Raw genomic sequence first — 25,065 nt, 5'->3', positions numbered from 1 at the left:
TCTAATTTTAACCTCTCTCATGTTCTTATAAGAACATGTTGTCTTTTATATTACATGAACTACATATGGCTGTATCTTTTTTCTGTATCTTTTCTTACATTCTTATAAGAAACATGAGAAGGGTTAGAAATGAGTCTAGTTCAAATGATCTTTTTTGTAACCATACATGTCACGGTGGTAAACGTTTGTGGTCTGGAATTACCGGTTCACTTTTATCTCCCTTTTTATGGATGGGTGCTACATCAGAAGTTTTCCAATCAAGGGGTGTTACCTCTGACCTGAGTGATTGCTGGCAGTGGTAGCTTTATTACCAGTGTCTAGTGCCTGTAATAGCCACTGTACATACAGCTTGTTCATGTCTGGAAAAACACCTTGTTAAACTTAGCAACTGTACCAAAGTACAGAAATGGCACAAAACAGTTGGGAGGATTGATTACACCTTTAAAATAATTTGTTTCCAAATTTATAGGGGCCCCAGGAGGTCTGATAATGGAACAGAGGCCCAAGGAGCTGTATTAATAGAGGAGGGAGCACAGAGATCCGATTACAAGTACAGAGGTATCCCAGGTCCTGGGGCTGTATTAGCAGAAGAGGGATCCCAAGGGCTATATTAAGGAAGTCCAACAAAATGTATTAATTGTACTGTGGCTCAATTAACAGCAGAAGGCCTCTCGGGGGTCTGACAACACAGGAACTCCAAGGGCTTTATTCAAAGAAAGGGGGAATTCTGGGAACAACACAGGAGCCCATTAGAGTGTATTAAGAACAGAAGAGCTCCATGGGCAATAGAAACAACACAGTGACCTTCAGGACCAATTTCTAGCATAGGGGCCATTTCCTTGCTTCATTACCTGTGGAGCACAGAGACAATGTATGTCTGCCGATAATTGTATTAAGTATCTTTTACTTAACCTTATCTTTACTTTACCTTGTCTCCCAGCAGTGTGTGGCAATGCAAAACTGGTACAGCGACACTAGGGTTAGGTAAACCAGGACATTTTTGGCCTGCCCTGTCACAGCAACCTCTGTGGTTTGCCAGGCTCCTAACTCTGCTCGAGACACTGTGGAGCTTCACTGTGCAACAAGGGCAGATATCCCAACAGTGTGTTTCAGAGGGTGCACGTACGGTTCTCGTCTCTCTTAGGCCGGTCACAGAAGAGGGGGGATTACGACTCCTCTTTCTCTAATGGGACTTGCGGTAGGAAAGGTTACCTAGATGAAAGGAGATTTATTTTTCTTGATGAAATGCAGTGGAAAAATTCCCCTGTACGCAACTTAAAATGGGAAATGGCAATTAACACCTTTCACTTCAGTTAAATGAAGGTACTGCACTAGCTCAAAATTAGAACACATCCACAGAAAATACACTAAAAGACCTGAGTTTTCTTGATATGAAACAGAAACAAAATATAGGATATCCTGCCTAAAATGGATAGCACCTGTGTTCTAACATATTTTGAATGAGTGCAGTACTTTTGTTTCCTCTAAGAAAAAGAGTTACTTGCTCTACCCTATTACAAGTAATGTAACATTTATTGTGCTAATAGATTTAATACGCACTTATCCTGTCCTGTCTCCTGCAAAGCTAGCAGGACGTGATGCACTCAGATCCCAGAAGCCCTGGGAATCTGGTGGTGTAGATCCCAGTCCATGTCATTTAGTTCTAGGTGGTAACCTGAAGTCGGATGCAGGTTGTCTGGATATGTCCACATGGGGATCCTACAGTGAAGATGAACCCAGCATAACGACAGTAACAACCCTAATCCCTCATGGTTCTCTCAGCATCCCCAATGTAACAACTGCCTAAAAAAAGTTTGGTTCATTTCACCACACACGCAACATAGCTTATCTGATACCTTCTCTACTCACGTTTGTGCCAACCTTAAACTTATTTCTATCCTAAAACCCCATCCTTACCTTAAACCGACCCCTAGCCCTGGGCCAATGACCAGTCATGGATGGCCCCTTAACTGCACAATGATGTCACCAGGAGGTGTGTGTCTCTGATGACACCATTGAATAGCCAGATAGATCTACAATGTCATCAATGTACAGTAAATACATGATCCCCCACTCTCCCCATAGCAGAATGGTGGAACACCTGTTCAGAGCACCAAACACTTTTAATGTAATCAGACTTCGGCATTTCCATATTTCGATTTTGAAGTACACAACAGGCAGGAATGAATCACAAAACTTATTTCTCTTTACAATTTGTTTCTGCTAGGAGTTGGGAATAAGGAGTTAACTGTTACACCTACTTACTGCGTCTTCTGTGAAACAAAACAGTCTTGCACCATATCATCGCTAAAGGCAATTGAGCACAACTTCCCTGGATGAGATCCAAGGTTATGGCAAAGTTTTATCAGGTCAGTGCCTCAAAGACTCCATAAAAAAAAGATTACATGTACAGTATGACTAATTGTGAAGCAAAAAGAGGTTACGCACGATGAACACCCTTTACAATTGGCAAACATTATTTGAATGTTGTCAATTTAAACAAATGCTACAAGTGCTAGCTGTCGGCAATGTCAGTATGTTTGGATTTGAGCCACATAAACACTGAGCAGAATCCCGAAACGGTGCATGTGGTATTAATAAAGAAACTCAGTATAAAAGAAAGCCTAAATATAGACTGTTTTTTTTGTCATCTAATGACCATGTGCACTCACTGAACTTTCTAAACAAAGATTCATAAGAATCGGCAAGAGGTTCTGTATAAAGCTGGGCAATTTCTCACACCAGACGCACAATTAGGACTAATTTATTTAGCACCTTTCTCACATGAAAATATTCAAAGCACTTTACAAATCCAAAGAAATCATAGTATGAGGCAAAGGTTACTGTAAATACAGGGGACCAGACAGATAGCAGGTAGTACTGCATGCAGCCAGAATTAATCTTCAGACAGTCCAGGTTTCTCTCTATCTACTGTACTTGTGGCAGCTCACCAAAGAAAAGCGTGGCATACCAGGCCAAAGGTGGGAATCAAACTGGCAGAAATGCAAGGCCATGTCAGCCAGCGTGACCTGCCCTGAGCTCTGAGGCACGGCCCAGTCGAGAATGAACTGCGAGTTCCGCATTTGCCCATTTCTCGGCTCATAGTAGTCAGGACATGCCAGATCAAGCGCTGTCTGAAGAGGAAGCAGAATCCAGATGGGTCAGGATGCATTAGAATCCTATATCTGCTATGGCGGCCTTTGTGACAAAGGGACCGTGTCTGGTGGTCAGCCCTTGAAGAGGAGCCAGGCCCAGGCCTTGCTAGAACTGAGACAGGTCAACCCCTTCTGGAGTCACACAGGACCTGCCAAGGCAATGGGGATTGGACAACACACCCCTCTGCCTGGCAGGAACACGGAAGCTGGGCTTCATCCAGTCACTGTGAGCAGTTGGCCATCAGCTCAGACTCAGTCCCATTCAGGACTGTGAATGTCACTGAACTCTCCAGACCAATGGCAGCTCCATGCAGGACATCCCTTCAGAGCTTTCAGTCCTCCTGATACCTGTTCCGTTGTACCTCCCTTTATAAGAGATGCTCTGGGTCCTCATTTCGAAAACTTCAGGTTACACCAGGATGCATGAAGACTTCACATCAGTAAACATAAATATCTCTAAGTATTTACACAAACACTTTGAAGAAACCACAGGATTTTGTATCTATATAAAGAGTGCAAAGGAGTGAGGGAGAGGAAGGGAGCACAGAACCTTCTAAACAGATTGTATAAAAACAAATCACAGGAAAGGGATTCTATGATGACAGGAAATTGAAGTGAGCACATTCCTTCTGCTCATTCCACTTGGAGATGAGGGTGGTCAGTGAAACAAAACATCATTTCATGGTTGTGTCTTGACCAGGTAACTAGCGGCACTGGACAGGACGAACTTGGCAAACACATTCGTTTAGCACATTCCACACAGGACTATATTGCAGGGAACTGTGGTTCTCCTGCACCAGGAATGCAGAGATGTTTCAGTCCTGTCATCCTCACTTTGCACCAAGAAAGATGACTTCTGATGGATTTTATCTGGTAAAATCTAGGCTTCTGACCACGTTGCCTAACATCTGTGTTTCATCCATTTAAAAATGGCAAAATATCAATGAGCAACCACTGGTATGTCAAAGAAAGCGCAATTAAAATAAACAAAGAAGGAGGCAAAAGTACAAAATTACAATACAGCACAAAGGATTATCGCTGACTACTTGCACACAGCCTAGTGAAATACACAAAATCGCCACCTGCTGGACGTTCTACTTATAGCAGTTCATAGCTGCCAACCTAAAACAGTACGCAAAATACTGTAAACGAATATAGTGGAATACAAAAGGGAAATAATGAGGATTCTGAAATGTTAACAGTCCTAACCCTAAAGGAAATTTTGAACCTTAAAAAAGAAGAACACAAACTCCATATTTAAATAACAGGAATGTGCAATGGAAGTGAAAGAGCAGCTGAAAACTGAAACTATTTGACTTAATTTTGGCTCAAGTATTCCTATTTGTAAACACAAGGACCTTTGAGAATTGGGTGAGATGGTTAGAAATGTAAAATTCTGAACGACATTGTAGTGCTGGACCTTACAAATCCACTGACAAATAATGAAATGTGTTCGCAGGGTCCCAGTACAGCGCAGCAGGGAGAGCATATAGAAGAATGAGGATATAAATCACTGCAGATGCAAAACAGACTCAACAAAAGAGCTACCGTAGTCATCTGTGCCCTAACTTAATTGGAGCAACTGTTAAACTGTTAAAACACAGGTAACATTCATTTAAGGTCACCTTACAATTAGATTGAACTGCAAATGTAATTTAAGTGGATAATTTTATGTGACATGCGATCGATTTAAAATGAATGGAGCTGCGATCAGCCTACTGACACATACTGACCTTTCCCCCCATACTAAAAGCTCATTCTGAAAGGTTTCTAATCATGCAAAGCCTGTTTGCAGGTACAGTATGAAGACTTCAGGGATGTGCAGTCAGGTTAGGCACTGCCTACCCAGACAAAATAATGCAAAAATGACATGCCTGTTCAAATGTGTTTTTTCTTTTTGGAATCAATGCATTGCGGGTTAGCTCAATAACGAAAAACGGCTACTTCGAGTTTCTTACGCAGTGGTTGGAAACTACCTGAAAAATTGCCAGCTCACATACAGGGGTGTATCCTGTGCTTTCTTGACTTGCCTCAACCAGAAGCAGACAGGCAGTGTGATCAGTGCACCCTCACAGTGCTACATTATAGGATACAGACCCAGCTGACAGACATGGGGTCTTCAGCAAAGCCCCTGTGAACCTCCTCTACAGACTAACAGCAGATTATCTACAGAACAACCACAGACTGACAGCATATCATCTACAGATCAACCACAGATCTACAGCATATCATTTACAGATCAACCACAGACTGACAGCAGATCTACAGTCAACAAAGGAGGTTACTGCACAGGTCAGAGCAAAGCAACACTGACAGCACCCAGCCCTTCACCTAAGCCTCACTTGCATCTGGACCAGAACAAACTGACGAAGGACAACTTTCCTAATGCACCAGGAAGGAAAGAATAAACCCAAATGTGTAATCTCAATATTTCAAAAGAAGGACCAGCACATTTCTCCTGAATGTCTTTCCAAGTTGTGGCATGTGGCTTTAACGAAACAAGCCTGTTTCACAATGTTTAGGTTCATTAGGAGAAGATCTGATAGACCTTCATCTGCTCTCCCCAAATTTGCTATTCTCTAGGCACAGTGATTTCCAGCACACAATTTGTCTGAAGCTGCAGCTTGGCTCAGTTAAGTGTTGTAAACAGATGAAAAGTGTATTAGATTAGAGGTAACAGACAGGAGTATATTTGTAATGCATGCATGACTGTGGAATGTTATTGAATGTTATTGAGCTCAGGTTTAAAACCATAAACAGTGAATGCTTTCCAATCCCCTTGAGAAATGTTATTTCAGACATAACATACTAGAATTCACCTAAAGTCTGCAACAAAATAACTCTCATAACATTTTTTTCCCCACTAATCACTGTGGTTTGGTTGAACTTATTATAGCCACTACTTATTTTGTTCCCAACAGTTTTCCTTGCAGTTTTTAGGCTAATCTTGCACATTTGGTTGCTTTTCTGTTGCTAGGGCATCAGAGCTTGCAAGAGAGCAGCTAGCCAGGTACAGTAATTCCAAAAATGTAAGACTTTTTTGGACAAAGAAGTACCTCTAGTTCCCTGTCCTGCATCACAACAGTGCCCTCTTGTCCCAGATCTCACAGGATAGTCCATAAAGGGTTGCGAGAGTCTGGAACAAGCTACCTAGCCAACATGTTCTTGAAGGTCCACTGGCATCCTTCAGGAAACGGCTCGAAATCCTAAATTCCTGATCTGTAACATTTCTCATGTTACTAAAACCTTAAACCTTAGTGTATTTGAAGTTTCACACTAAAGTCTCATTTTCACATCAGAACTACAGTACATTCTGTTCTGTTCTATAGGACACCAGTTTGCAGTTATGAAATGTAGCAACAGGAACCAATCAGTATTCTTAAAATGTCCGTAACAGATGATTTTGGTGCACAAATTCAGGTCAATGATAGTATTGAAGCTAAGACAGGCCATGACCCTCCCATGCCCCCAACCCACCCTGCATGTACCCCTCCCCACCAGCCCAGAGGTGTTGGTTGTGTCCTCGGGACAGCACAGTCTCAGTTCTTCGCAGGGCTCCGTGTGACCTGTTCAATCCAGCGCAAGAACCTGCTGACCCTTGTGTACACTCCCGGGAAACTGGGGTCACCGCAGCCATGACCCCAGGAGATGACCCCAGTGAGGACCCAACGCCCTCCTTCCCCCTGGCACACCAGAGGGCCCCCGCTGTCCCCCTGGCAGCTGTCCACCCGCCGGTGGTCGGAGAGGCTGCCCGCACACAGCATGCGACTGGTGAAGCGGCTGCCATATCGTTTTTGGCATTTCCACGTGGGCAGCAGGGGCACCCAGGCCTGGAGCAGAGTGCGAGAGTACTCCGAGTCTGGCACAGAGAGAGGGAGAAAGACATTACACCAGAGCACATCGTGGTCTGACAGCATCGTGACCAAGCAAACGCACTTATAAATCTGAACTGGAACAAGTCTGGAACAAGCCACCCAGCCAACATGTTCTTGAAGGTCCACTGGCATCCTTCAGGAAATGGCCAGAAATCCTAAATTCCTGATCTGTAACATTTCTCATGTTATTAATCTGTGATTTTCTGACCTTAAACCTAAACCTTGACTTTTCATCTGCTTTCAATACAATTCAACTCCTCTTGCTTGTCCAGGAACTCTCAAAGAACTTCAAATGAAACTGTAACATGTTAAGATGGGCTCTAGACTTCATAAAAAATATGTTTTAAAGGCCCAGGTGAACTTGAACTGAACTGAACTGAACTTGAACTTTATTGCCATATGTAACCGGTACTGGTACAATGGAATTCTTACTTACAGAAAGTCTCTCGATTGTAAAACAAGTGTAAAAAACAAGACAAAGTGCAAACAGTGCATCAAGACAATATACAAACAAACAATAGACAATGTGCAATGTGTGGAAATGGCTATCTGATATACACTACACTTCTACTGGATCACCGCAGGGCTGTGTCTTGTTCCCCTTATTGTACATTCTGTATACTAACGATGGTAAGAGCACACAGGCATCTCATTAGGTTTGCTGAATACACAGCCCTGGTTAGCTTATTAAAGGACTCAGAAAATCATCATGGGCTCATTCTAAATGTTTTTACTAAATGGCATGGTATGCTATTACTTCTCTTTGATGTTAAATGCTTTAAAAGAAGACCTTATCATTTATTTTGCAATACCCTTCCAGTCTACTGTAATTAATGGTCAGACTGTAGAGGTGGTCAGTGACTATAACTACTTAGGACTGGTCATAGAGAAAAACCTGAGATAAGAAAAATGTTGTAACACCATTTACTGTATATAAATGTCCAACATAAATGTTTTCTTAGGAAGCTCAGCTACTTGAAAGCAGTTTCGACAAATCACTTATTAACAATTAACATGCCGTCTCACTTGTTGGTTTGGCCACATCAGTACCTTTAATGGTAAAAGGTTGGGAAATAATGAGGATAGGAAGCAGAATTATTGGGGCCAATAACATAAAAAATTATAAGTGCCCTCTACAAACAAAGGGTTTGTAAAGACGGCTAAGAGCATTATGGAGTGTGTGTCTCACCCCCTCCATTGTGAATTTACACTACTTCCATCTGGGACATGCCTCTGTGTCCCCAGGGGTAATGGTGATAGCGTCAGGAAATATGCCCTCTTCAATCCCACTCTCAATTCACTCTTATTTTGTGAAACACTATTGTTGAGTCTTCTTTGTCGGTGACGTTTGTCTGTTTTTGTCGGACTCTGCCATAAAACAAACTTCCCGCCAGACGTTAATAAAACACGAACTGACTTCAGTTGAGAACATTCGACAGACAGGCCCTCACACAGGCCCTGAGGTGTGACACAGAACGGAGGGGGGACACAACATACCTGTAATGCCCCAGCCCGTGATGATGCAGGCCGCGGGTCTCTTGCCCCACCTGTTACCCTGTGCGGGCAGGCAGGCGGCGTTGGTGTGGGGATTGAAGGAGACACAGCGCCCCTCCGGCCCTCGTAAGCGCATGAGCGCGATGTCGTACTCCCAGCCCTGGGGGCTGTACTTCTTGTGGATCACGATGCGCTCCGGCGAGAGGCGCCGCTCAAAGTCGTCCTGCTCCTCGGTGTGGTAATCGCCCAGCCGCAGCACATAGCGAGAGGGGTCGGAGCCGAACCTGTGTGGGAGGACGGAGGCTTTTACTGTGACTACAGCGCCCCGGGTGAGGTGGGTCACATTTAGAATATCTTGTACAGTGTTGGCCATCGTGTTACAAACAAAATTGCTGCCTAGCAGCACTGGGTCCCTAGATTCAATTCCTGCTACTACCTGAGTGGAATGAGCACGTACCCCCACGTTTGTGTGGTTTCATCCAGGTGCTCCGGTCCAAAAACAAACTGGTAGGTTAACTGGCTTCTGGAAAAAACTGGCCCTGGTGTGAGTGTGTGCCTGTCTGTGTCTGTGTGCCTGCCCTGGGATGGAGTGGCGTCCTGTCCAGAGTGTGTCCTGCTTTGTGCCTGTTGCTTGCTCCTTTTCCTCAACTGGAAGAAGTGGATGGAAAATGAGTGGATAGATGTTACAAAATATTGCTGCGCTAGAATCAGTCCAGAGAAGAGGAACCAGATACAGTACCTTCTCTCAGGCACAGAAAAAGACCCTTTGTCCTGAACCTTTCAGCAGAGGACCCCATTCAAGGATTTAAAATCAAAATACATGAGGTAACTTCAGAGAAGCATATTGAAAACTGGGATTGGGGGGAAGTTTTTGCAGAGAGGGTTGTTGGAGTATGGAACAAACTACCCAGCCATTTGGTCAAAGCTGATACCCTAGAGAGGCTAGATAGGATGCATGGCTTCTATGTGGTTGTAACTTTCTTGTTTTCCTAAAGGGAAACTAAAGTAGCCAAAGTATGAGGGAAGAGAGTGAAAAGCACAAAAACCTTAGACACTGACTGACAGTCAGAGACAGACATTGATGGAATACAAACAACAGTAAGGATGTCAACCCAGAGATGCAGACAATATTCAGAGGGACAGTACAGGATACATACGGGCCAGAGAGCAGTCCTACTGATGACTTTGATGACTTTCTTTACATGGGGGACCAACCACAAATGACACTTGGGAAAACATCAAAAAGAAACTGAAAACATAGCTGGGGGTCGTAGCGACCTGCCACAACATAAGAGAGACGATTTCACAAGGCTGTCTCTGCAACATGTGTTCAATAGCCAGCATAACACTGGATGTGGGAGAGTGTGCTTCACACTACTGCCTCATTTTGAGCTTCACGCCCTTTGCACGCTTGCCTGCGGTGCGTCTTTTGATGCACACCTATCTGTGAAATGTACCCTCTTGAGTCAAACATTAAACACGTGCAGAGGCCGGGAGATGGGTGCCAAACCAGAGAGAAGCAAAAGCACACAACTAACTGTCTCACACTGCATCTAGCTTCCATGTGTAGCGGAGCTAGTTCGGACAAGATGACGTCATCACCCCCCCCGCGTGTAGCAGGGACCTCAGCCGCCCGGGCTGAGGGAGGTCTCCTTTAGCTCATGCGGCTGGCTCCCTGTTACATTATGCCGGAGACCTGGGTTCACGCCCTAGGTGTTGCGGGACGAAACGGGCGGGGTGGAGCGGCGGAGGGCACGAGCCCGCGGGGAACCGCGACGGTCACACATGCAGGAGTTAAACTAGCATTCAGTTCAGAACAACACTGCACATCAAGACATCTTGAGGCCTTTGCACCACACCTCCTCTTAAACTCTCCAAATCCCTATTTAATCCGCTTTCCTGTTAGTCTGCTTGGAAATGAATATCCCTGGAGCAAGCGTTCTAAAATTACTGGAGCGCTTCTCTTCCCATCCCCTTTAACTTCATTAGTGGTGAAAACCAATACAGAACGTCTGACATTCATGAAGCTTCACACTGTTGTGAGGGAGGGCGCGTTCCTTTGTTGTGCTCCTGCTAATGAAGTTATTTACAGAGCGTTCAGCAACCAGTGAAACAGAAAACATCATAAATACGGAGTGCTGAAATTGCATTGCGTTTTCCTTCTCTCATGACATGTTTTGCAAGTTCATTAGTTTGGGGGAAGCTTTGCAGTGACAGGCAGGTTGTTCGAGCTTTCGAAACTAGAAGTCACATTAAGGACAGGTACTCTTGTTGGGCTTGTGTAGCTGGTTTTTCAATTGCAAATGTATCCATTTCTTAAATATATACACTTTATATCCTGCTAAGCTCACTTGTTGTTGTTGGCAGAAATGATACAGACACCTTATCAGATCCAATGTCTGTTACTTACTGCTTATGAGTTCATTATGACAGGTTGCTAAACCACAAACCAATTGAATCATAATTAACAGATAATGATTTAGCCAGCAGCCATATTGCCCTGCAACTCACAACTGGCAAACCGCTGAAACTCAGCAGATGTGAGCCTGGTCAGTACTTGGATTGGAGAGCACCTGGGAAAAACTAAGGTTGCTGCTGGAAGAGGTGTTAGTGGGGCCAGTAGGGGGCGCTCACACTTGATCTTAGCCAAAAGACTGAGAAGCTAATGCCCAAGTATACTGACAGGGACACTATACTGTAAAAAAGCGCCATCCTTCGGATGAGACGTAAAGTAATGTCCTGACTCTGTGGTTATTAAAAATGCCAGGGCGTTTCTTGAAAAGAGTAGAGGTGTCACCCTGGCCTCTATGAATAGGCTTAGTCACTGTGTTCTCTTTCCCACTGATAGCTGGTGTTTGGTGAGAGTACTGGTGCACTATGGTTGCTGTCACATCATTCAGATGGGAGCGGCACAATGGTGGTGGTGGAGGGGATTCCCCATTACCTGTAAAGCGCTTTGAGTGGAGAGTAAGGAATTCTTATTATTAGATAAGTTGATGACTGAATCTGGGTTCAAGGCACATTTTTTATTTTGTATTGTGCCAGCGCAATTCTTGGGTAATCTCCCAAACACATATGAAACAGAACATACATATAACCAAAAAAATCTGGGGTGCTTGAGCATCCATAGAGCAGGTGTCTACGCAGAACACAATTATTGATGAGAGCCAGGGAGACACACAAATGGTGTAAGGAAAGAAGCCTGAGAATCAGATAGGAAGAAAGTTAGGAAAGTCACTTCTCTCTAGGTGCTCAGACATGACTGCGATATTGCCCAAAAACCCTGAATACAGCTGTGCTCCTGAGCAGTGGAACAATAGAAAGATTTCTGCCTCTCATGGGGGAACACCAGCTCAATTCCCCTCATGTCCACCAGGGGGGGCCGGCTCACCTCTTGAAGCAGTGTGCGGCAGTCAGGACCCAGCAGGCACTGATGAGTGTGGCACCGCACAGCGGGTGATGGCCTTTAGACTGCGACTTCAGCCAGAGAGAGACCTGCCATGGCCAGTCGCCCCTGTCAGAGATAGAAACAGACTGAGAAGGAGGGAGTAACGAAGAGAAACATACATAGGTGTCAAGATAAGATGAGAAAAGAAAGAACAAAATGGGGGAGAGACTACAAAAGAGAGAAAAAAGGGAGAGAAACACTGAGAAAGTGCACCTAAATTAAACTTGACTATAGAGCTATCACATTGCCCATTCAGCATGACCACATTATCCAATTCAGTTTTTAATGCCTTTGTCTCCCTCCTCTTTCTTCTGACTTCATTTGAAGTCTGTCCTTTCTCTCACTTCTGCTGTTTACTTGTCTTGAAAACTCAATAAAAATAATAAGGGCAACACAAGGAAAACAAAATATCCAGTACTGGGTCTCAACATGTATGCAGGAGGCTACAGCCTGTAAAACTTAAAAGTGGACAAAACAGCTGTGTAAAGGAAGTTGTTCTGAAGCAGTGCAGGTGTGGTCTGAAGGCTAATGGACCTCTTGAGCTGCCTGGGCTTGCTGAGATTGCTGAGTGATTCAGGCTACCTGTATGATTTTCCCCCTCCAATGATCCTCCTTCTGCGTCGCTGAGTGCTGGGCCGCAGGCCGCAGGACTGGGGGGACCCCTCGCTCTCCCCCAGTGTCTCGGGCGTGTAGTCGCAGATCACTCCAGCGTCCTCACTGTGCCGGCAGTTGTGGCCATTCTGAGCCTCCGCCGGACACTGGCCTACAGACGCCTCGTGCCCTGAGCACTTCACGTTGTCCAGGTGAATGGGGCCCTGGCCCTCACCGAAGTAGGCCATGGAGCGTGCCTTGGCCACACCACTGCCGAGGAGAGACAGAACGACCATGGGCCAAGGGAGAGGGCGAGAGAGGGAAGGGTGGGCACACCTGCTTGAGTTTTTATCTCTCCTCAGGCTGTCTGTCCCTATGGACACTGCTGTGAAGGAGGCCTACTCAGATGAGACTTTTCAGTAGGCCTACCCAAAGTAGTGAGGCAATTAGGCCCCTGAGGCTTCTCTCTTTTTATGGGAAAGCCATAACCAGCGCAAACCCTTCTGTATTTATTTGATTACTTCGTGGACTAAGATAAGTAAATAGTACAATAGATTATAGCCTTATTCTCACAACCCAGTGTTGGGTGTGGGTAGACGTGGGTACAGGTCGCGCACAAAACTTACTGCAAATGATGGACAGGCCAGCAGTAGCACTTAAGTGCACTGATTTAATGATCCCCACTCCCAGAAACCATGAACAATGTGCAGAACACCCAGTAGTTAAACATTTAGATGGCTGAAAAATATATAGCCTTAACACAATATTCTCACACATACTGTCCTATACTCCACTACTATTGAAAATTCCCTTACTCAGACCCCCAAACTAATCTGCACTGTGGTCAGAGAGCAGGCTCTTTTCTGTATTAGGTCCCTCCCATAAGACATTTTTTTTGTGCAGGCACCTACAAAGACAGCCTCCAGCTGAGGCTCTGTTTCCCTGGGGCCTGAAGAATGGGATGTAAATGGTGGATGCTGTTTGTTTATGTAAGTATGTGTGTAATGGGTGTTGTGATAACCTTTACATTGCTGTGTTTCCAACAATCAACCTGCATGTGTGCTTCCATGAAATAAATCATTACATGCAAATTAGTAAAAGTCAGTGAGATAAATTAAATGTTTATTTAAACAGCGGCCTTGTTGTGAAGTGTATGTCGTTGTGGGTGAGTGTGCTGCAGTAAGCAGGGCACAGGTCATTCTGTCACACTGATTAAAGAAAACATCCCCTCTACTACTCTCATGCCCATGATATGCTGCACAAACTCTATTTGATGCGGTAGGGCTCCAGAAATACGAAAGAAATAATTAGATTCCCACATTTTGACAAGCAAAACAGATATTTACGTGAATCCCAGTTGTCTACAGACCACAGCGGCGTTGCGGTCATTCCAGCCGTCATCACAGACACTCCCCCACTGGCCATCCAGAAACACCTCCACACGGCCCTCCCTGCGGCTCTCGCCGGCCACCAGGCGAACCAGCGGCTCTGCCAGCAGAACACTTGTCAGCTTCTCACGGGCCAAGGCTGTCATGCTATACAGAGGTGTCCTCTTTTTCAACGGGCACCCTGCTGTTTGGACTTTGAAACAGATGCTCCTTATCTTCTCCTCAGTCTCCAGGTCACTCATGTTACCCTCTCCTTCATTCACAGCAACATGCCCTTTCGACTTCTCTGTCAAGATAGCCCTGCGTTTTTCTTGACGCTCTCTCGGAACAATTTCCCTATTTATTAGTTGATCTGACATTCCTCTCCAAATGAATATCCCAGATGTCCTCTGACTACTCTGTTGAATGGCCCCTCTCCTTGTCTCCTTCATTTTTCCCTCTTTCTCTCCTCATCCTTTGCAACCCCGTCATTTCTCTGCTCCTGTGTTGCTTTCTCTCTTTTTGTCCTTCTCCCCAATGCCTGTCACACTCTGAAGTCCTCTGCTCACTTTCTGCTCTGTTTTAGGCTTGTGGCCCCCCTCCTCCTCCTCATTTCTACATCCTTCATTTCTTCTATGGCAGAGTGTGCCTATATAAAGGGGACAGACACTCACTGGACACAGTTTTAGGAACCCCTGCAGAATAATGTGCTAGGAAAAGAAAGAACAGCTTCTGGTGAGGTCTTTTCAATCAGGTGGGGGATCCTGATGTTTTGGCCTGCAAACGCATAGAGTAAGCTCCCACACTCTTCCAGTTCACCCCGGCTGCGTGTGTGTGTACGTATACCCGCTCTCCCTGGCTGTGTGTGTACCTGTGGCAGGTGGTGGTCCAGGGATCTTGTTGCTCTCCACCTCCCTCTCGCAGATCACGCCCACATCCTCGCTGTGCGAGCAGTCGTGTCTCCCCCAGCCGCCATGCTGGCAGTCCAGGATCGAGCGTTCGCTCCCTGAACACTGCACTTCATCGAGCAGGATGAGCCCGGTGCCCTCCCCGTACGCCCCGTCTGCAGACACCTTGGCTCGCCCTCTATAGGCAAAACAGAGCATTACAACAACAGGAATGGCAGTGACACACACTTGCCATCAGGGGGCAGAATGCTCCACACCAGCACTTGTTTTCTTAGCGGGTAACAATGGTCTTTCCATTGCATTCCAGTTCAAGTCATTTTCCTAGCAGGTCCTTTAAAGACCTTAGGGCTGATCAACAGAGTTAAGTAAATACCAGCTGTGTGGAGAAATCCCAGCTGGACTGCAACAGAATAAAAATGCCAACTTGGTTTCTAGTAAAGGGTCACAATGCACACTTAACCTTTCTATGTGTGACATCAGAACTGTAAACCTGAAGTGAAAATACATTTTTTCAGGACTTGTGCTCTCGTAGATACAGTGACAGAAAATTTTCATTTTCAAAAAATGATTAACCAAGTGAAGTTTACATGCTTCTACCCAATATCGTCATGATCATGATGTTGTGCAATGCCTCCTTGTTTCAGGCAGCCCATTTAAGCAGTTTAAATATTTTTTTTAAAAAAAAAAGCTTGGTAAAACTAAGGTAGCAGAAAATACTTGGCCCTGGAAACTCCCTTTTCTTGAGAAACGCTCTTTTGTCTCACCTGAAGCCCAGCTGACGGCACACCACCTGCGCATTGAGCTCAGTCCAGTTGTCGTCGCACACAGAGCCCCAGTCGCCCTCGTGGTACACCTCCAGCCGGCCCTCCCACGGGCTGTCCGCCCCCACCAGCCGCACCACGCCGTCTAACACACACAGATAGGCAGGGGGGGCCCTGCGCTGCTCACACAAGCACCGCGATGGACGCCGACGTCCCGAATCAGAGCAAGTCAGGGTGCAACTCTTTGGTGCGGACTCGGGGGTATCAGTATGTGTGAAAGCGGGGGTGGAAATGACTTTGCCAGTAAGCGAAAGGGCATAGGTGTGTGTGCGCCTGCCTATGCTTGTGTTTGTGCGAGAGCACAAAGAATGAAATAAGGCTTGATCCACGTCAGGTTTTATGACCACAGTCTCATAATTCAATTCAATACTTTGTTGCCGTAACAACTAGTGGCAGGTTTTGTTAGCTTATACAATACAAACAAATGACATAAAGCCAATAATAGACAGCATCCACTCACATACTATTCTAGACACACGCCAGAAATTAAATAACAGTGAGAGGTAGAATAACATTGAGCCGTACAGCAAATATATAAACAGTAAAGCAAATATATAAGCAAAGCCATGCTGGGCCTGGTCAGTACTGAGATGGAAAATCAGGTTGCTGTTGTATTTGGCGTTGGTGGCCCAGTAGGTGGTGCTCTTCCTTTTGTACCTGAAATTGCAAACCACTGCTGACAGTGTTGTACTTCAGTAATGGAAGAGGTAGGTCTCCTTCCTATAGCTAAAGTAATTTGGGATCCTTTGGGAATACAATTGCTATCTGAATGCAAGGAATTCATGTTATTATTTAGATATATATCTAAAAATATCCATCACCTGGTCCTAGCTTCTTCCAGGAGGTCATAAAGCCTGAAAGGACTCATAAAGCTGTGCGAAGGGAGTGTCTGTTTCCCTGCTGGAATGTGTGTGATGCACGTCTAGCTCAGTGGAGTTTTGTGGTGTGCGTGCGTGTGGTGGCGGGAGTGGGCCTCACCGGTGTAGGGATTACAGGACACCCCTGCATCCTCCATGTGGTCACAATTGTGCTGCTCCCAGCCGCTGTGGGGGCACTCTTCCAGGGAGAGCTCGTTGCCTGTGCACTGCACTCCGTCCAGCAGGATGGGCCCTGAGCTCTGGCCAAAGTGAGCCCAGGACCAGGCCTTCGGTAAGCCCCTGGAGAAAGGGACACCCGGCCAGCTTACACATCATGTTCAATTCACTCTGGGACACTGTGCGGCAAAGGTCACACGACCTCATAAATAGTATGGGCCAGGGCAGGTTCTCTCGCTAGCCCCGCTGGTTGACTTACTGTGACTGTCCTGGTGGGAATAACTGGCTGAAAGAATGGTCTGAGAACAGTACAAGGTAGAGGGCTGTCAGCTCTTGAGAGATTTGTCCTGGAATAAGAAGAACTCCAGAAAATGGCTGGGATCAACCCAGGAAAAAAACCCAAGACCTGTTTGCACTCAAGGGCGATAGGTCCTGATGCACAGAAACTGCTGAAACAAACCCCACCCCTAGACCAAAAAAAGTACTAGAGCTGGCAGCCCTATTAAAACACTGTCGCCACCCCTCGTAATAACAGAAGGAGTGATAAAAGAGAGCGCATGGCTTCAGCTGGATGGCAAAAACAACTCGTATAGTCTGTGCACTTGTATGTAGAGGTGGGGGAGGGAGGTTAAGCAACATGCTCGGATGAGAGACTGACAGTTCAGTCCTGCAGACATTAACTCTAATCAGGGAAGTTAGGGAATGCTGTCACTTGTTTTCAATGTGAGGTGCCGAATTATTCCACCGTGGAGAACTACCGGGATTCAGGTACGTACCCCAGACCCAGCTGTCGACAGACCACTTCAGCATCGATGTCGTCCCACTGGTCATCACAGATGGAGCCCCACTTGCCATTGTGATAGACTTCAACACGCCCTTCAAAGTCCTCCGCTCCACCCACCAGCCTCAAGGGGGCACCAGAGCCTGAGAACACATCACAGAGTCAGCACACACATACACACACTTGGCCAATCACATTACACACAAACCACTTAATTCCAAACTGTACATTGATGGTAATGCGGGGTAGATCTAGAAAGACGCAGATCAGGACAAAAAGGGATTTCTTTGCGTGCTCACTGTCAAAAACATGGTGGGTTAGGATGTTTTTCGTTATATCTGAACATATTAAAGCAAAATCTAATCTCATGCAGCGACATCTGAATCAATATTAACATGATTGCATTTTCTAACCCACTTTATTGTCCCATTTCATTATCATTCTGAGATTCCCACACTGCAGGTGTACGAGGAGGACGGCAGACAGTGCGATGACCCCTAGCTGGTCAGATGATCCAGGTCGGTGAATATTTCCTGAGATATGAGAATAGAGCTACACAGCCCTCCCTAGATGCTTAAAGGGTGACTGAAATATCTTGAACACAGTTTCGAAACATCAGAAACCACACCTGCTGTTGGCACCCAGAATTGCCATACAGTGTTACATTGAAGGCGCCATCTAGTGGCGAGAAAAGCACTAAAACAGAGGGTGCTTTAGATGCACCCTCTGCAAGCTGTCAAGAGTCAAAGCACACAGTGGGTGCTCCGCATCTTCTTACAGACATAATAAGCACTAGTTTACATTCCCAAAAAGTACCTTTAAATCCTGTCCCCTTGCCTGGAGCGAAGCCTATGGCTCTTTGCAACCAGAAGCATAATACACCCACATTACGCAACCAACAGAGCTCTCCATCATGGTATGTCACCAGATGTCACAGTATAGTTGAGAAAACCTAGTCAAGTAATGAAAGATTGCTGTATTCTTATCTATGCTGTCGATTGCTTGTAGACACTATAAATGAGAAAGCCAGGCAAAAGGAAAACAGTCATTATTTTATCATCAATGTTTTGACACCACAGCTGACAGATATGAGCATTCACTGATAGTGTTGAAAAAATAGCATGAAAAAATTGATTGAGGCACATTTTATTTTTTATTTACTCACTGCTTAAATTAATTTTATTGTATTATCTGTAACGGCATGCAATAAATTGTATATCGTTAATAAAGTTATCTATCTATCTACTTCAGCGATAAATAGCAAATACAGTGTTAAGGATACTTATTGCTTCTGTAATTTTGTCTTCTGCTTTTGAACTATAACCCTTAATATCCGAAGGAAGGAAAACTGGCTGACTAATTTTGTCAATCATCAGTGCATGATCTAAATCATCAAAAGATTTGTATAACCTGAATTTTAAAAGCATGGAATTTTTTCTAAATGCAGTGCTGGTCACTTTCCTTCTGAGAACAAACAGAATCGTGAATCAGCAGAAGCTCTTCAATACCTGCCAGTCCTTCTGGAGACTAACAGAATGTCTATAATGTCATATTCCAAAAATGATGACTCCCAAAAATACATCTTAAAAATGCTGAATTGGGCTTTAAGGTTTCAATGTTTAGCTTTGAATAGTGTCTCATCATGAATTGGCAGACATTAGCAACATATTACTGTGGTAATTAAGTTCTGTGTGCAAAACCGGGTAAAAGAGGTCAGTTTGTGTGTTGTTGGTGTTCCTGTTATTATCGTGAGGGAGAGCCGTATGAGGAGTGTCCAGGGGGAATCTCTCCTGCCAGAACTCAGGATTCTCAGATAGCTCTCGCTCTCCTAATGTTCCAGGCTGAATTATTCACAGCTGTTCTAAATATACTAGAGCACTCCGGGATGCATTCTGCCCAGGAAAGGCTCTTACAGTAACTGTTCATATCAGAGGGATCGGAATAAGAGCAGGTCTGCGGTCGTGCATCAGGAAAGACTAGGATGTGTGCATGTCAGAGGGAGACATTACATTAAAATGCCCATCTGATTACTGGGTTTAATTTTCTAACAGCACAAACACACACTGTGTGAAAGTAAGACTTCCAAGAGATTGTCTGTGCAATCTTGCAGGATGCATATAACTAATTAAAATACTAATCTGTTTTAGTCTAGTGCTTTGCTGCTGTGTTATCTCTGTGTTAAGGCTTGACACTAATACAAAAAGTCTGTATACTGCATTATGTGCAATCGTAGGAATATTTTCATGTTCTGAGCCGCTGTGCTGTCTTGAACTCATTGGTTCTCTGACTGATTACTGTTTTTAGCCTTATTGAAAGTATGCTTCTCGTTTCTTACCTTCAGGTGGGGCACACACCACCCCGGCTTCATTGCCATGGTTGCAGTCGCCGGTGATGAACTTCCTGCTCCGACACTCCAGAAGGTAGTTCTCGTTACCACGGCAGCCTAACCGCTCATAGTGGAAAAGTCCAGAACCAGGCCCAAAATAAGAGTGCTGGAGCGCTGTGCCAATGTCACTGCGGACAGCGAGAAAGCAAGGGCAAAGACAAAAGCAAGAGAAAGTGATAAAAACAGGGAGAGGACATTCTGACATGCATTACAGGCACTGGCATTAAACACAGAGAGAGAGATTTGAAAAACATGATTCAATATGGTGACTAGAGGTGAAGTAAAAAGATGTTTAATGTGGAACGGTATGATTAGAGCTTCAATCACTGTTCTTCTGTCATAAATACACATATAATCTTTCATTCAACCTTTCTTGCAGAAGTGACCAGCATTTATCAAGGGTACATTTTTTATAATAACATTATAACCATGATATAACATCTATACACATTATAGCCACTATGTCAATATTATTAATGAACATTCCAGTTTCTTTTCACTTACTCACAATACATTTTTTTAGCCTTGAACTGGGAACTAAAGAAACATTCCTTTGTTGGTTTTCCTTAGTTGCCTATATCAAGTCAATAGTAGTAATAGTATAACTAATAGTCAAGAATAGTACTAATAGTAGTAAAAGTACTAATAATAATCTATGGAGGCAAGTATTAGAAAGTGATTTAGAGTTCAAGATTGTTTTTTTTAAATCCCCCACATTTTGGATGAAAGAGAGAGGAAAGTATAAGCAACTGAGGTTTTATTCATTCCTTGTCGTTTATTTAACGACAGCTTGTTGGCTGCACTACTTCCTGATTATCTTGTTAAACAGGAAGGTGTTAGCTTCTTATTGATGAATGTCATAACTGGATAATTAGGACAATGTGACTGGTAAGTATTATGGGTCCGTATTGTTCTTTATTATGTGTGTGATTACAAATTAACAGTTATCTATATAGCTGACCTATACCTACAGGGACTGATTGTACACTGGCATCTCAAATTCAGTTCCTGTGGGGGACTATCGTCTTTTGTTTTTTTTCCTAACCTGAGCAGTCAATTAAACAATTAGCCGAATTACTACATTCTTAGCTTTATACAGGAATTCCCTTCAGTTCTATTACAGTACAGTTACCAGTAGAACCTAGTTTAAAAATACAATTATACAACTAATTGAATAATTAGACCAACTATGTAACTGAAGTGCAACAAAAATTAGAAGACACCAGGCCTTTATTGTACACGATGGACTGATTAAAGCAGAAAGCAAAAAGCATGTTAAACTATGATGCTAGTTAAGAAAATTAAATAAAATTTGATTTATTCAATCTGCTGCTGCTGGAAAACTGTTGCTGGCGAGGGCAGGCTATTCTTTTGACATTATTTTTGTTGGCTTCTACACCCCATTGAATAAAGATAATTTTCTGCTTTGGCAAGTTCCTATTTTATAAATATGCCTTGACATTTTAATACCACAAGCATGGACTTCAGGGCAATTATACAAAGCCACTAATTTGAAAGAACTGGTATTCACTTTAATGTAGCAGGGCACTTAAGTGATTTATTTGTCAGATTGTAGAAACCACACAAGGGCAATCCTCCAGTCGTAAGTCATACCTCACTCCCAGCTGTCTGCAGATCACACTGGCATCCCGATCAGTCCAGTGCGTGTCACACACTGCCCCCCATTGGCCATTCAGGTACACCTCCACGCGGCCGCTACCTGCAGATGAGCCCCCCACCAACCGCACTGCTCCTGAGGGCAGGAAGGGGGACACCTGTCAAGAGACTGTCATGCCTGCTTGACTTGACAACAATGTCTGTACACAGATTACCCATCGGCCCCTTGGAGCTTGATCTGGTGAGATCAGACTCTAGGTTAAGACAGGTTAATAGGTGGGAGATATCAGACATGACTCCATGCTGATGCTAGCTGACAGTGCTGACAAATGGACAAACAGATGTTCCTATTCCAAATCAGAAATATCGAGAGAATACATACTTTGTTGTCACTAGCTGAAAAGCTGGTCAACACTTTCATCTTCTTTCGAATTGATTACTGTATTCCCCTGAACACGGGGGTATCTAAATCCACACTAAACAAATTTCAGTATGTCCAGAATTTGGCAGCCTGAATCCTGACCAGATCTTGTTCTAGTGATTACATGACTCCTATCCTGCACTGGCTTCCTTTCGGGTTTCTTGTCGACTTCAAAATCCTCTTGCTCGCCCATTAAGGCTCTACATGGCTTGGCACCTCAGTACTTGTCTGACTTACTATCGTCCTACTCCCCACCTCAGAACCTTCATTCTTCTAATTCTGGTCTTCTGTCTGTCCTCCAAGCCCATCTACTTCCCATGGGTGACAGGGCCTTCTCTTGCTATGAATGACCCAGAGCCCTGGAATTCTATCCTTAAGGATATCAGAGAGTCACCTTCCCTGAGCTCTTTCTAATCAGGACTCAAAACCTTCTTCTTTAGAGAGGCTTTCATTTAATTGGTTCTCTGTCTGCCCCTTTGCTTTCCTCCTGAATTCCAAACCCTTATTTTAATAGTGTAATTGTGCTTTCTCCTCTCATTGTGTGTTTTTTTCTAACTGTAAAGCACTCAGAGAAGCTACTTTTAAAGTTAAATTCTTATTCTTATTCCTGCCGCTGCAGTAAAGAGGAAAGCTGTATTGAAGGTGATGTCCAGGCATTAATTTTAAGAAAATAATGTTAAGGACTTTAATAACCCAGGTACAACAGTCACCAAAATCTTAAGAAGTACTGGTACGTCTGGAACTAATTATGCAAATAAAATGCTGGGCAATTGTGAAGGTTTTTCTAAATAACACACAGTAATTGACCTTTGCTTCAAAACGTGCAGAAAGAGACGTCTGAATGGAGTGAGGAGAACCAGCTGGTAGGAAGCTCAGCTGACAGGAGGCAGAGTCGCAAGAAACCATGCACATGGGTCTCCGTGGAGACCCACAGGGACACACAGGTGCAGCTGACAGGCATAGAAAGACAGAGAACTGAAAACACCAGACTACTGCCTACAGCACTGGACAGCCAGAGTGACTCAGACAGAAAGGTGCACAACACAGACGCCATGAAGATGGACAAACAAGTATGCCAGATATGGTAAAGGTCATGCCAGCAGTGCAGCTAACCTATACGCACCCTGAGAGGCGAGCACACACCAGGTGGTGGTCAGGCACAAAGACAGACAGGTGGAAACACATGCACAGATAAGCTGTGGGCAGGGGCGGAGACAGCTCTGGGGAACCGTGGCAACAGGCAGACCAGCGGGCGGCCTCTCACCCTGGTGGCAGTCGCAGTAGGCCCAGCCGATGGCCCCCGAGCTCTGGCGGTAGAAGCACCAGGGATTGGACTCGCGGTCAGGGTTGCGGCAGTAGTTGTGCTCTCCTAGGCCGCGCCCCGGGTATTGCTGGAGGTAGTCGGGGAACTCGGTCCACTTGAGGCAGGGAAAGCCGGAATCCGTCTGGGACACGGAGCCATTGTAGTAGCCCAGCTCAGTGAAGCCTTCTGAGCACGACAGAGGGGCTGGAAGAGGATGTGCACACACAGGTCTCACCGCTGTGTTTCTCACGCACACAGACACAGCTGCCCTTCAGTTCATTTCACACTTCACAGTAGCTGGTAATGCTGTTACTCCAGTATCACAGTCTATAAGCTGTTGCTTCCAGTTGCCATTTCAAGCTAAGTTTTTACTTCTGCAGCTTATAACACCTACATAAACAGAGCATTTATATTAACACTTTTTTAGTGTAAAGACAGGTCATGTTGTAGAGACGTTGGAATCTTTCTCAATTTCAATCTCAATGTGCAAGAAAAGGTCAGCTCATTTTTTCCTGAGTTCTCTGTCATCGTTACAACAGATTCTCATTTTCTTGGTGTAGTATCATGGATAAATATTTTTAAATATAAGTACTTTAAATACAGAGTTCTTGTAACCTTTTTTATAAGTCTCCTCACTTGAGGCATGCAGCCTGAGCCTCTACTGAAATATTTTCAAGTTCAGATTGAGACAATTAAAACGAGCAGCCTGGACACACATAATGCAACTGTGACACAACACCCAGCACAGCGGGGGACAGATACAAGTGTGAGTAAAACTTAGTATGACCTTGTGCATCAGCCAAAGGATGGCAACATATCGTGAAAGGAGTGTGGGAGGATCAGGCACTTTGTATCCATCTTTAAGCTCAACCCATTCTTCTGCTCCTTCTCCTGTCATGTCGGAGCAAGGTGAGATGCCACATGCATCCATTTGCTTTGTTCACCAGAAGTAAACATCAATGAGAATCAGAGGAAACCTTCTGGGAGTCATCCAAACCCTATGATATCATTTCAAACCAGGTTTGAAAAATCACAGTATTCCCTGCCTTTCCTGAAATCCACTGCAGTTTCCTAATCTTTGAAACCTGATCCCAGGCGATGCAGCTCATTGTTTGAAAATGTCTGAAGAGCCATGGTCTTCTGCCAAGCCGCTCGGAATTGTTTTGTGAGATAAATTATGAGCCTTTTCTCCTCCTCTTCTTCGGAATTGTCTTTTGAAAATCGCAATCAAAACCACAAAGGGGGCGACCCAATTTTAATACAGCTATCAGTATATTAAAACCGCTTTTCTCTGAGCAGTTCAGTTGTATTTCAAATTGTTAGTGTCAGTACATTTCTAGAAATTGTGAGTGCTTTACTAAAATGGAGGACAGGCAGTATTGCTTGCATTGACAACAAAAAGTGCTTACAGTACAAAATCACTGTGGAGAGCTTTTTTTTAAAGAAAAGGCTAGTTGCACTAATAGAGGAAGGATGTAATAAAGGTGCCCTCTGCTCCCCGGGCACAGGGCTGTGTGCTGGCAGCTGTCTGCCTGTGTGCTGGCACAGCCATCTCTGGGCACCACGAAGAACTCAGAGCCCTGTCTCAACTTCCTAGTCTACATCCCCAATGGTGATTTAGTTCCTTAAACAAGTACACAGTTTAAAGCCATGTCTCCACATCCTAGTCCCTGGGACTTAAAGGAAACTAGATCTTGTCTTTTATTCTTGAGATTTAAAAAGTCTGTAAATTTTATAAACTTAAAAGCATTTAAAGATCTACACTGATATAATCTCTTTGCCTTCCTTCCTCCTTTTCCTCTCTCTTTTCTGTGGCAGAATTTCCGCAACGTATGCTCCAGAAAAAGCCGTATTGCTTCATGTG

At 44.5% G+C, this 25,065-nt stretch overlaps 1 protein-coding gene across 1 annotated transcript in view; it reads right to left on the bottom strand.

Annotated features, from left to right (window-relative positions):
• Positions 1-2,749: 2,749 nt before the first annotated feature.
• The window catches only part of LOC148835090 (neurotrypsin), a 29,907-nt gene continuing 7,591 nt past the window's right edge, over positions 2,750-25,065 (bottom strand). Inside the window, exons 3-14 of the mRNA XM_088917362.1 lie at positions 23,163-23,405; positions 21,475-21,613; positions 19,810-19,988; positions 17,470-17,617; positions 16,638-16,816; positions 15,603-15,744; positions 14,802-15,016; positions 13,910-14,051; positions 12,555-12,833; positions 11,916-12,038; positions 8,528-8,808; positions 2,750-7,014 (exon numbers count right to left, since the gene is read on the bottom strand). Of these exons, the coding sequence (XP_088773488.1) occupies positions 6,695-7,014; positions 8,528-8,808; positions 11,916-12,038; positions 12,555-12,833; positions 13,910-14,051; positions 14,802-15,016; positions 15,603-15,744; positions 16,638-16,816; positions 17,470-17,617; positions 19,810-19,988; positions 21,475-21,613; positions 23,163-23,405 (2,390 nt within the window). The 3' untranslated portion in view covers positions 2,750-6,694. The remainder of the gene's footprint in view (positions 7,015-8,527; positions 8,809-11,915; positions 12,039-12,554; positions 12,834-13,909; positions 14,052-14,801; positions 15,017-15,602; positions 15,745-16,637; positions 16,817-17,469; positions 17,618-19,809; positions 19,989-21,474; positions 21,614-23,162; positions 23,406-25,065) is intronic.

The sequence above is a fragment of the Atractosteus spatula genome, chromosome 5 (assembly GCF_055471065.1).
Source record: "Atractosteus spatula isolate fAtrSpa1 chromosome 5, fAtrSpa1.hap1, whole genome shotgun sequence".
Lineage (NCBI taxonomy): Eukaryota > Metazoa > Chordata > Actinopteri > Semionotiformes > Lepisosteidae > Atractosteus > Atractosteus spatula.
The sequence above is the reverse complement of the archived record's forward strand: the minus strand, read 5'-3'. Positions and strand labels throughout refer to the sequence as shown.